Below are 12,677 nucleotides of genomic sequence, written 5' to 3'. Positions count from 1 at the left end.
TCTATCCCAGTCATCATGAGGTGATCTGGACCTTTCCCTATAGTGGTAGTCATAGATCCAGTCACCAAAGGGAGACCTGAGCGACTCCGAAGGAGGAAAATGGTGCTGTCGGTCCTGAGGAGGGGATGACGGTCAATATCGAGAAGGCTCATCTCTCACTGAAGACACAACTGGTGATCTCTCAGTGGGGAAATTTCTCGGATCCCAGGAAACCGGCTGTGGAAGTGAGTGATATCTCCAAAATTTCACCTTCTGATGCCGTAGAGATTAGTTTTACAGCAGGAGCGCCCAGAACTGATGACAGTACCCGGATGAGGAGTAGAGGAGAGGGTGTTGGAACTTTAGGTTTCGAAGGCTTATCATCAACCTTCTTCCTTTCATTTTTATGGCTATCAGGTCCCAACTTTGGAACCTTAGCCTTTTTTTAAATCTTCCTCACTACCAAGAGTGTTAAAGAACACCCTGGAGTTGGAGGGTCAGCCCATTCAGCGGAACCCGATGGACGAGATGACAGCTTTGGCAAAGACATAGCTGCTGCTGTCTTCTCTGTTACATGAGGGTCAGCCAACTTCCTCAGATCTGTGGCCAACAAAGCCCTCCTCCACAGCTCTGCTTTGAGTCTATCAGATCTATTTTACCTTGCCTGTTTAGTGAACGACTGGCACAAAGAACAAGCGTCAGGGATATGGGCCTCACCCAAGCAAAAAAAGGCAAAGAGAATGAGGGGTCCGTAGGGGGCATCTTACTCCCACATTTGATGCATTTGCGGAATGGGGCCTTTGTGGCCATATGAAGACTGCAGCCGCGGTAGACAACGAAGGACAGACGACAGAATCCCCCCCCCCCCATAACGACAACAAATATGAAAATGACAAAAAGAAAAAAAAACGGCAAAAAGGACCTCGGCACCAGTGCAAAAACACTGACTAAATAGTTCTCCGTGAACAGAGGAAGCTCCTGAAGAGGCTACCGCTAGGCAGTTGAAAGAGAACTGAGGGAATGGACGGGAACCCACTGGGACATGTGCAGTGGACGGTGGGGGATGGTTCCCACCAAAATGTTCCTCAGCTTTAGAAGCTTCCCGCATGAGGCTGAGTGCAGGCGCAGAGCCCCCACCCCGCCAATGTGTGAAGCAGAGACCACGAAGAACTGCTCTTTGCACTAGAAATGGCCAAGCAATCAACATGAACTGAGCAGAGGTGCAAATGGTTTGCGGAAAGGATATAGTGGCTTTAGCTATATTAAAATCAATAGCTCTATCATTTGTAAATGGGTATCAATCCCAGGATTTGGCCAACTGCCAGACACAGGCTTCCTTGACATCAGTGTCCGTCTATTCTGTCTGAGCTTATTGTTCCTGCGCTGGTCCGATGCCAACGGGCAACGCGGTATTTCCCCATGTTAAGATGCTTCCATGTCATGAAACACTATCCATGGTGTGGTTCACACAGCAACCCATGAAGCACCACATGTTCAGAGGTCTCCAGGGCCCTGTAGAAGCAGCTGTCAGATCCAACAGCCACAGGCACCTGCTGAGGCCCTCTTTCTAATAAGTCCTCTCAGAGCTGCCACCCACCCACCCAGCCTCCAGCAGTGAGTAGTCACATGCAGTGCTGCGGAGAAGGCTGTAGGGGGCTCTTCACAGGTGCCTGCAGTCATATCGTTTCTGCCTGCTGCTCTTACAGTCACCTGGAGGCCTCTGACCACACAGCGGTGGGCTCGCAGGATCCATGTGACCTTTTCTTTTCCTTTTTCACACCTTTCTGTAATACCTCTACATACAGTCAGGGCCAGAAATATTGGAACAAGGATAACTGTTTTGGCAGTTGGCCTCTGTATACCACCACACTGAAGTTGAAAGGAAACACACCAACGATGGGGGTGTGTGCATGCCACTGGCTGTCCTTCCTGAATGGTTCGTGCCCCACTTTTGCCAAACCCCTTGAATTACAGCTGAAAGTCCTGACTTCGTTCCCATCTGGGTGTGTTTCCTCTCAACTTCAGTGTGGTGGTGTGCAGAGGCCAACTGCCAAAACAGTTATCCTTGTTCCAATATTTCTGACCCTGACTCTACAATGGGCTGCAGCATTTTAATTAACATGACACTACCCCATTCCTATTTGTGGCGGTTTCCATTTTCATCACGTCTCAGCAGAACTGAAATGCCCAGGGTGGCTGTACAGCTGCATTATCAAGTTTATCCTGTGTATTTTGGACTACGTAAGCAATTGCATCTATTAAGATGGCAGCAGCCTTTTATTCATAGACAAAGAGAGGAAAACATGTACAGCTGACATCAGATTAACTGATTACCCAATTCATGGGGAAGCTCATGACAAAACACTGCAATGGATGTGCTGATGCCTCCCGTCAAGCCAGCACTGAAAGCTGCTCCTGGGGGAGGAAGAAACAAAGACAATGAACAGTTACTTCAATCTGGCCATTTTGAAGCAAGTGACCACAGAGATAATAAAAAGAGCTTTCCTTGCTCTAAGATTTTGTAATGCAACAGCAGGTGTTGTCTGCTGAATGCCTGTTTTTTCAATGCTCTGTTATGAAACATTACATAATTGAATTTGGAAGAATCTGAACATCCTTTAGAGGAGACAAGAGCCATCCAGAGGGCAGCTTTGGCTCCTTCCTCCTACATATGAAATCTGTATTTATCCCACCTCATAACGACTTACCTCTTGTGGCACACAAACCAGAAGAAATGCTCTCTTTTCGACAGGATGTTAAGATCTGGACAGCACCAAACTGTTAATAACATGTCCACCCACCCACATGGTATTGCTGCAGGTATTGCTAAGAACGGCAGCTGAGAGCAGAAAGGCTCCCCTGACCATTCAAGCTAGTGATGAGCAACGTGTGGTCCTCTAGATGTTTTGGCCTACAACTCCCATCAGCTCTAATCAGAATAGCCAATGGTGAAGAATGATGGGAATTGTAAGCTAAAACCTTTGGAGACCCACAAGCTGTCCTCCCTCAATCTACACATGTCCATTTGGGATATACATCAAGAAGGTAAGAAGATAAATTTGCAACTTTCTGGGGCACCAGGTTGGGTTGGTTAAGGCAGGCACGTAAATAGCCACTTGTCCTGGTTGTATGTTGATGGGAAGAATTGTCTGCAATCAACCAAGCATGGAATCTTCTATAAACTCAAAGAGCCAGCTTGGGTTTTGTTTTGGGTTTTTTGCTTACAGGCCATCGATGTGCCACAAATGATTAACATATGTATGGGTGAGTAGGTAGGCTGTGGTCAGCAACACGGCCAACTTCCTTGGCGTTGCCTGAGCTGGGCTGACTGGGCTGGAAACCATGATTCTATGTACGACTCACTGAGATTTATCGAGGCCCTAGCAACACTCCTGACCACTGGCCATGCTGGCTCGGGCTGATGGGAGTTGAAGTCCAGAACACTGGGAGGGCCCCAGGTCGGGGAAGGCTGAACCAGAGAGAGCCTTTTGTCCAAAGGGCAGGAGAAGCCTTCCCTCCCATCGAAGTGGCTCCTGCTCTGCTCCATAATAGTATGCTGGCCACAGGGTGGGAAGGGTGCTGCTGCTTCTGGGAAGAAAATCAATGCTGTGTTATTTGGAGTGGCAGTGAAGACAGCAAAGCTCCTTCCATCAAGGTGCTGAATCAGCTGCTAAACAAAAGAGCAGCTCTCACAGAATGGATCCATCCCGAGGCACAGGGGCATAAAGCGCCTGGCAATTGCAGGCACCGATAATCACATTACTCCTCTGTGTTACGCAGGGCAGCTCGCTGCAGAGAAGATACCCCCACTTGCTCCGACGCACCCTCACTTACCAATGGCCAAGCCATCGCTGAAGTTGTGGATGCCATCTCCCATGATCACCATCCAGGCTATGTTTGCTATTCCGGTGTCTTTCAGGTCTTTGCCAGAATGGCAGTGTCCGTGGGAAAGATTGGAGTGTTTGTGCGACCAAAGGTGGTTTTGCTTCCTCACAACGATTTTATCCTTATGATGGTTGCTTTCGTAGTCCACATCAGGGAGGTTGTTGTCTCGAACAACATGGGAGACGTCATTATGGGAGTGGAGCATACTGTTCTCCTCCTCTACAGACAGGAAGGCCTTCGTTGGGGGGTCAAGCTGGCCATCTAGGTCCGTTAGCTCTGTTTCGTTAAGCCGATCATCGGATAAAACAGAATCATCTGCTCCTGGGTGGAAAGAGCCAAAGAAACATGGTGTTTTCATTAGGGGTGACAATAGTGCACTAATTAGGACAGAGATGCTGCCAATGCTTACCTGTAGCACTACTCATGCACATCAGATGCTAAAGAAGCACTGTTCTTACATATATTTCCAGGCAGTGGAAGCGGTGTGATGCTTGACAAAGGACCATAGGAAGCTGCCCTTATACCGAGTCAGACCCTTGGTCCATCTAGCCCAGTACTGCCAACACTCACTGGCAGTGGCTTTCCAGGGTTTTGGGCAGGAACCTTTCCTAGCCCTACCTGGACATGCCGGGGATTGAACCTGGGGCCTTCTGCGTGCCAAGCCCGTGCTCTGCCACTGAGCTATGGCCCCTCCAAAGTCAGGCTCCAACCTTGACAGCAATGCAAGAACACCGTACAACAAGGGCAACCACAACCATGAGTGGCAACCTTTAGCATGGCCTACTCAATCCATAATTTGTTTCTGGAGATATTTCAAGTGTGTGCGTGCATGAAAATAAAACAAAATTAAAAAGCATAATGGGTGAGATGATAAACTCTTTTGTACCAAAGACAGGGTCAAAAATCCGAAAATGTATCTTTACGAAGGGCTGCCTGTGCCTGTATAGAATGCTTCTTCCAAAAAGGTGCCTATGTTGACATGCGCATGTATCATCTTAAAACAAAGAATGCAAAATAGGCATATTTAATCGGTTTAATTAATTGACTAGAACTCATAGCTATGATTCCTTTATTGGGTGACAGCTCTAGTTATCATCAATTAAAGCAGATTTACTGATTATGGTTTACACAGAGAGCAACCAAGGCATCAGGCCAAATTAATGGCTGGTACAATATTACTGTCTTTGCGGAAGAGCTGCATGAATCAACAGAGACAGCGTGATAATGAATGGTTTACCTGCTAGAGGCTTGAGCTGAAGCCAGTCAGCATCAGGCCTGTTTAGCTTGTGATCTGAAAGCTTCCTCCCAATTGACGATTCGTCCACCTTCTGTTTTTTCTTACACCATTTCTGTTTAGTCTGAAAGATAAAGAGACACCTGGATGTTAACGATTCACCTGTAGCAATGGGATGGTAATGAGGAAAGGCGCACTGGAACATCTGTACAGCACAATGAAGAATGGACACTGCAGCTCCCTAAAGATACAGAGCACGCGCCATTGAAGATGCCAGGATCGCTCAGCCCTGGAACGTCGATTCACACACCTACCCCATCTCACCTAGTTTCCTGAATTAAAACACAGATCTCGAATCAGCCACTACATCCTTAGCAAACAGCCCTCATTGCAAAAGGATGTCTGGTCAATGGCCAACATTTTCAATACTCTGGTATGCAGTTTGAATGCATTCACTAATCAGCACGGTACTTCCCTTCCAGTGCTGCTCTATGCATGTGGAGGGATCCCCCCTGATTTTTGACAGAGGCCTTTCCTCCCCGCACCCCTTGCTGGCTTGGTTTGCAGCAGCTGCTGCTGCTGTTGTACTGGACACCCAACAACATGTCTGTCCATTACTCTGATAGCAAGAGGTCTTTCCACACTGCACCTTGGTAGCCAGGGAATCCCATGGTTTGTTTTCTTCTCCAGATTCCCAGTACTTAGGTTAACTGTGCTCCTGGTGGTAATGGTCAGGTGTACTACAGTGTGTCCAGCACAGCTGCAGCATCTGTGGCTGAGGGCCCAGGGCAGCTGGGTGGAGGGAGGACTCAGGAAATTGCCTTTGGGACCCCCTTGGCGCTCACAGAGCTGTGGGCGTGAGAGGGGAACGCGTGGTGCCCTCTCTTTACCTTGCTACATATCCAGTTGATGCTCACTACACAGGACAATCCAACCTGATGCTCTCCAGATGTTTCCAGACCACAACTCCCAACATTCCAGACTACTAGCCATGCTGGCTGGGGATGATGGGAGCTGAAGTCCAAAACATTTGGAGGGCACCAGGTTGGGGAAGGCTGATAAAGGAGAGATCTTCCCCCTCCCCCACCGCCCAAAGAGAGTCTACCCATTTTTCCAGATTTCAGATTAAGAAATGAAAGCTACTGAAACTGCTTGCTGCTTATGGCATATTTAAATAAGGCAAGCAAAGTTAAAATGGGAAACTTGAAGCAGGCTACCAAACCTTTGTAACAAGCCTTATCCAACTACAGATCTGGTGCCTTTTCAGCAAGCTGCAGCAAGTTTCACCTTCACATGCACTTCTAAGATCCAACGGGTTCCATAAAAAGAGGTAGCAAGAAGTTTTGCTTCGCTTGCACTTGTATTGTCAAGGAAATAGCAGGAAAAAGTCAAAGGCAGGGCTACAAAGTTATTGCAAAAATGTTCAGGTAGCCAGGTGACCAAGCAGCTGGGATTTCTTTCCCGTTCCAGTCAAAAAGATTAATTAAAAAGGCTTATCTTCAAAAGGAAGGCAACGTGTCATACAAACCCATAACTTCGAAATCAGGCTAATCTGATTTACAGAAAAACACAAGCTCTCTGCCTTTAAGGAGTTGTAACACAAGGTTTTCTTTTTTTAATTAATAACTCAACTTGTAAAAGATCATACACATGTAAAGATAAATCAGCTTTCAGCAGTGCCCTCCTCTCACATACAATTTGTTTGCAGCAGTTAGGTTTTATCATGCCAAAACTGCTTGGGGCAGCAACTCTTCTTTCGCAAGAAGTCATCTCATGACTGACTAAACTTCTGACTGCCTAAATCGCAATCCCTTTACCCTCAAGGAGAACAAATCCAACGGGTTTGTTTTATCTGGCCTGGCACCTTCACAGCAGCCTGGCACACAACTCTTTGCTGTGGCTGCTTCTGAGACCAATTCCCAGGGCAGGCCACGCTTTAACACCAATATTGCCATAGTCATTTCTAGAGATAATAAAACCGAAGCAACCAGAGAAGTGGAAGGCCATTTTTCTGTCCCGGAACACCGTACAATTAGCCCTTGACAACCAGCTGGCTTTTGGCAGCTCAACAGAGAACAAAGAACTAGACTGGGGCCTGGGAGAACACAGTGCACCCATGGTCCCCAAAGTCTGGGGGTCAGTGGGCACATTCAGAATTTTTAGAGTATTGTGGGTGCTCTCACAAAATGTCTGCCATGGGGGGCTTGCCCATTCATGGTGGGCACGGCCAATCACAAAACCATTATTTCCCAGAAGGCAAAATGGTGAGGCTAAAAGAAAAGTAACTTGTCCAAGAACTAAGTAGCCAGTGTGATGTAGTGATGAGAGTGCTGGACTGGGCCTCAGAAGATCTGGGTTCTAGTCCCCACTCAACCATAAAGCTCACTCGGTGACTCTGGGCCAGCCACTGACTCTCAGCCTAACCTACCTCACAGGGTTGTTGCGAGGATAAAAACAGAGAGGAAGAGGATCATGTAAGCCACCTTGGGCTCCTTGGAGGAAAAGAGGTGGCACAGAAATGTAATGACTGATGAATACATGCACACAAGGCAAAGACAGTTTTGATCTCCAAGTTAAACCCCCCAAACACTCTTTTGAACGCAAATAAAGATGGCGCTAGACAGCAGCACTTTGCTTTGCAGTAAGCCTGCCTCCCAGTTTAAAGAAAATAGTTAATTAAAAATCTTAAGAAATAAAACCTGGTGGAGGATCAACAGCACAAAATATTTGCCAAGCGCACTCTGTATTCTACTCTACTGGCTTTGCAGACCTGAATAACAGTTATCTGCCACAATTTTATTGGCTGGACTAGGACTGGTACAGCAACAGCCAGCTGGAAATTTTGAGTACTGAGCATTAACCGATCTTTTTAAGATTTCCGTCCCCCCTATAAAACGTTTCCGTCCCCATCGTTACTATGTATTAGAATGTCAGAAAGAGATGCCAAAACATACCCTTTGTTTGTTGTAGTGCTTGAACATCCGGATGCAGTGTTCGATAATGAACAGGAGGTAAATCCCACCGAGCGCCACCAGTCCTTTCAGCACAGCATCATACTCTTCGAGGAAGCTTTGGACCATTCCGCCATGCCCGTGGGAATGGCCGTGGAGGTGATGCTGGTGCCCATGCCGGTGCTCATGTCCCTCATGATGGCTGTGATTATGCGCCCCTTGAGACTAATAGTGGGGAAGAGAAAGACAACTGGTCTTCAGTGATAAATTGCCTGTGAAGCAGTGATGTGTCCACAGCGCCCCCCACCCCCCGAACGGGACAGCTCAAGGGAAAGCTCCACCACTCTCCTGAAAAACTAAATTAAAAGGCGTTACAACACAAATATATTCAACTGTATACTCCAACCCCAATTATTTGTTCTGGATTGTCTTTCAATCGGCTTATTAGTATGTGACATTTAGAAAACTGGTGCAAAAATAACAACAGAAAAACATGGAGCATTCACCTTCCCACCAGAGGGAACCCCCCCCCCCCAATCAGAGGGAGTTTTGCCATTTACTTCTCTCAGGTGAAGAGTACAGCTATAGCAAACTTTCTCCTTGTTTTCCATCACAAAAAAACATTTGCATCTAGAGTTGATATGTTATACCTGTTCCTCAACTTCTAAATTAAGCTAGGATCTATCTCAGAATAGTAGTTTATAAACCTATTAGCTTGTAAACCTGTGGGAGGGCCCTGTTCTATGGTCCTTTCTTGATTTTACAGGACCTGGCTGCTTAAACACTTAAGGAACGCTACATTACTAGGAGAGACAGAAAAAATAAGAACAATCCAGCCACTAATCTACCTGCCGATACTAAATGAAGCTATGCTCATTCTTAACTCCCTGCAAATGATTAGTCCTCTATTTGTAGAACTGATATAACTCAAAACATCAACCTTCATCTCACAGTATCTTTTCAATATTCTAAAAAGCAGAACTGAGATACAGAAGACCTTATTTTTGTACATGTGTTGTACCCATTTCATCTCATTCATTATTATATTTATATACCGCCCCATAGCCAAAGCTCTCTGGGGGTTCACAAAAATGTGAACCTACCCATCTGTGCTAAAACATTCAGAATATCCAGAGGAGGGGGGGAAATGGTCATCAGTTTAACCTCCCCTAAGCACTTAAACACAAAAGTGGCCAGGTTAATTGTACCCTGCCATAAACAATAAAGAACCTTGAGTACTTTGTATGACAACCAGCAGCAGACAGGTTAGCAAAGGCACAAATTAATGAACGTGCCTTTAGAGTAAATGTGTGCTCGCTAGTACTTAAGGAGCTTTCAAAGGAAAGGGAAGACACAAGGCCAGGGACGGGACACAACTTACATGTGGCAACAGATGAAGCAGCGCATCTCCACTCATGGTTCCTACAGCAAGGGCAACCAGGAAGGTGAGGAGAAATTTGAAGCACCCTTGGTTAATTATAGGAATCAAGATCACACCTAGCAAGGACAGTAGGCTAATAACTGTGATAGAAATGATGCCGCAAATCCAAGCTGTGGAAGGGGAGGGGGAGAAAACATTGATCAGGAATCAGCAGAACATTCGAAGAGGTCAGTTATTGCTCAAGGGAAGGAAACCTGCTCCTAACTAAAACCTATGTATTATGTATGTTCAACTAAGGTCTGAAACACAAACCATCATGACTCATCATGTAATTTTTACTATCTGTATGACGTTGTTTAAATCTATTATGATTTGATTACACACGACACAAGTAGCCTCTTGGGCCCAACTGTAATCTTGTTATAATACTTGTGTAAACTTAACTCCACCCAAATGGATTCACTAGGGTTAATTCCAGAAGAGCAAAGAACAAAACATCAGGTTTCACCTCCTACTTTCACCCATTAAGGGCTTCTGGGATTTCAGCACTGAAAAGTCTGGACACATCACTGAAACCTTGTGAGACAACACTTCTTGACACAGCAACTGGTGGAATTCCTCACAGAGTGTAGCTCCACATATCAATTCACAATCACCTCATGGTCCTAACTAGCAAGTGCGCCCTTCTTGAAAACAAGCAACCCTTTCTAGCACTGAACATCCATAACCCTGATTTTATAAAGCACACAACTCTTTGCAAGCTTCGCTTGCATGCGAAAGAAAAACAGTGTTGATATTTGTGATATCTGATTGCAAGATTAGGCTTAATACAAGCATACATGCTAGAAACAGGAAGGAAAGATGATGGGAAGAGAGAGAGAAAGCCAAAGTGGGAGATCACATTTAACTGTTCGGCAAACTGAGGATGGAATTTAGGGGGCTGCTGCCAAACATGAAATGCCCACCGTCAAGTTCTCACCCTGGCAAGGAAATGCACAACATATGTGATCTGGTGTGTTACAGGAGAAAGGCGGAGAACTCGACACGGCAGTGCCGTTTCTCCTGACAGCCCCGCCTCCCACGTAACGTGCAACTCTGCAACAGTATCTCAGTTGTTCCCAGCGATAGTGAAGTGCCACTAGAAAAAGTCTACAGAGAAAACCTAGAGTACTTAGGTGGGCCTCCTGCTTGTGTGGACAATCAGGGCAGTCTCTAAAACTGTCCATCTGTACCTCATATAGGAAACTATTAATATCTACTGGCATTTGTAAGCCATGGCCTGTATCTGTCCACTTCCTCTTAACTGCTTCCCTGGTGCAAGAGGGAGGAGGATCATGAGAAAGGCTGGGTGGTGGAGTGGAGGTGGCAGGGGACACACATAAAAGGAAATGCAGCCTTCCATAATAGGGTGCAAACTTCCATCTAGGAGAGTCCCTCCCACGGAATGTCCCTTCCTCTTAGGAAACATGGAGAATGTCCCAGGATTGGGGTATTCAGTCTTCAGCCATTATACTGGAAAATGAATAGCTAGCACCTCGGTTTAACTAAATCCCCCAAGGCCAGATCTGCCAGTTGTTAAGGGCAGTTTGTTCAACAATACTGACATTGTGGACCAGGTCAATGACAGAGAGGAAAATAAGCCACAATGGCTTATTTCCCCCACCATGCATGCCAGCCGGATTTCCCCAATTACCCTTGCTGGCGCAGCTTTCCATGTCATTGGAAACTGGGTGGCATGACTTGGGGGGGGGGGGGACAATACTCAACTAACCCCCAAACAGCCGATGGGTTATTTGAGGGTTGCTGTCCCCTGAAACAAACTATGCCTTCCAGGTTCGGACAACACGGCAAGCCAAGCCAGCGAGGATAATTAGGAAATCCAACTGGCATGTATGGTGGGGTTAACAAGCTGTGATGGTGCGAACCAGGTCCAAGAGTGGAATGTAAATACATCTTTATCAAAAATATTTGAATAGAAGCCTCCTATATCCAGAAAGCTTACAGGAAACATATTAGGTGATGCACACAGTGTAGGAAAGGATGGAGAAAGAAGGTGCCAACAGAAGGAAAACTGAGTCAGCATCTATAGAGGGTGTCAGAAAGGGGATGAAAGCAAACACAGGAGAAGGGAAGGGAATGAAGGAGGCAGGGAGCTGCTGGAAAGGGGGGTCAGGTCACAGATGGGGTCAAAGACAGAGAGGAGGACCAAGGGAGGGAGGAAGATGAGGGGCTGAAGAGTAATTTGGCATCAAGAAAAACATATGTGAAGCAAAGTGAGATGAGAACAGGAAAGGGGTGTTGGGGCTTTTACTGCCCTGCCTGCTCAGATAGAGACCATCTTTATGGCTACATTCCCATATTCATGTCACTGGCGCCTTGCTAGTGTGTTCGTAAGGATGACCATTACTACAGCCTCAGCAATATTTCATTCATTAGCAGAGCAATTAAAACAAAGGATTAGAACATTTGACCATGATTACAGTTCAGGTCATTTTGTGTAAGCTCGGCATGATGCAACTGAAACTTACAAGTGACAAAGCAGGTGGTTCTCTGACCACATTCCAGGTGTGCCAGACCATTGGAATAAGCTGGGGAGATTTATATTTGTGTTCACTAAGTGCCAGCTCCCCTGAAATGCACCAAACGACTGCTGTACATTTCACTTATTTTTCAAAATTGGGTCACTTTAAAATGTTGAAGGTCTTCAGGATTACTTATTCATCACATCTCCCTCATTAGCTAGACAGAAAATGCCTCTTTTAAAAAGACGTGCTCATCTGTGGAGGCTTTCTAATTAAGGTTCTATGGCATATGCAGGACTTTTTTAGGGGGGTGTCTTTTCTTAAAAACACACACACACTTTTTCAACATTTTAATTGGCAGAAAATGCTTTGCAGACTTTTCATAAACTCTCCTGGCAATTAAACTAGGGTCAACTCTGACTAAAACATGGCTACCCCGAGAGACAAACCATTTGCTACCATATGCAGCATATAGAGTATTTGGTGTACCGAATCTTTGAACAAAGTTAATGAGGTAGTCGCTGTGTCACTACGGGAGATTTATACACAACAAGTTAACCTTTCTTAATGATGCTGCCATCATTAAAAATAATTACCACCAGGGCATTCTTTCTGACAATTATTAACATATATCAGAACACACTCAGATCTGTGCTTTGTTTCTGACAATGCTAATAAGTGCCTACAAAACGACTCATCAATATTCGCCATTAGCAATACCGTTA

The 12,677-nt window shown here is 45.8% G+C and overlaps 1 protein-coding gene across 4 annotated transcripts in view; it reads right to left on the bottom strand.

The window, feature by feature from the left end:
* The window catches only part of SLC39A10 (solute carrier family 39 member 10), a 66,840-nt gene that overhangs the window by 11,564 nt on the left and 42,599 nt on the right, over window positions 1-12,677 (bottom strand). For 3 of the 4 annotated variants that reach the window (XR_014785253.1, XM_084816403.1, XM_084816411.1), the window contains exons 4-8: window positions 9,431-9,600; window positions 8,053-8,274; window positions 5,102-5,222; window positions 3,814-4,185; window positions 2,314-2,394 (exon numbers count right to left, since the gene is read on the bottom strand). Coding sequence is in view for 3 of the 4 variants with exons in the window: in XM_084816403.1 (XP_084672529.1) it covers window positions 2,314-2,394; window positions 3,814-4,185; window positions 5,102-5,222; window positions 8,053-8,274; window positions 9,431-9,600 (966 nt within the window). In the remaining variant the exon portion in view is untranslated. The remainder of the gene's footprint in view (window positions 1-2,313; window positions 2,395-3,813; window positions 4,186-5,101; window positions 5,223-8,052; window positions 8,275-9,430; window positions 9,601-12,677) is intronic. The other variant, XM_084816423.1, reaches the window with a different exon arrangement.

Source organism: Heloderma suspectum, chromosome 1 (assembly GCF_057233095.1).
Source record: "Heloderma suspectum isolate Gila_16-S chromosome 1, 16-S_ref, whole genome shotgun sequence".
NCBI classification, from domain to species: Eukaryota; Metazoa; Chordata; class Lepidosauria; order Squamata; family Helodermatidae; genus Heloderma; species Heloderma suspectum.
Note: the sequence above shows the minus strand (reverse complement) of the source record. Positions and strands in the feature narration are given on the sequence as shown.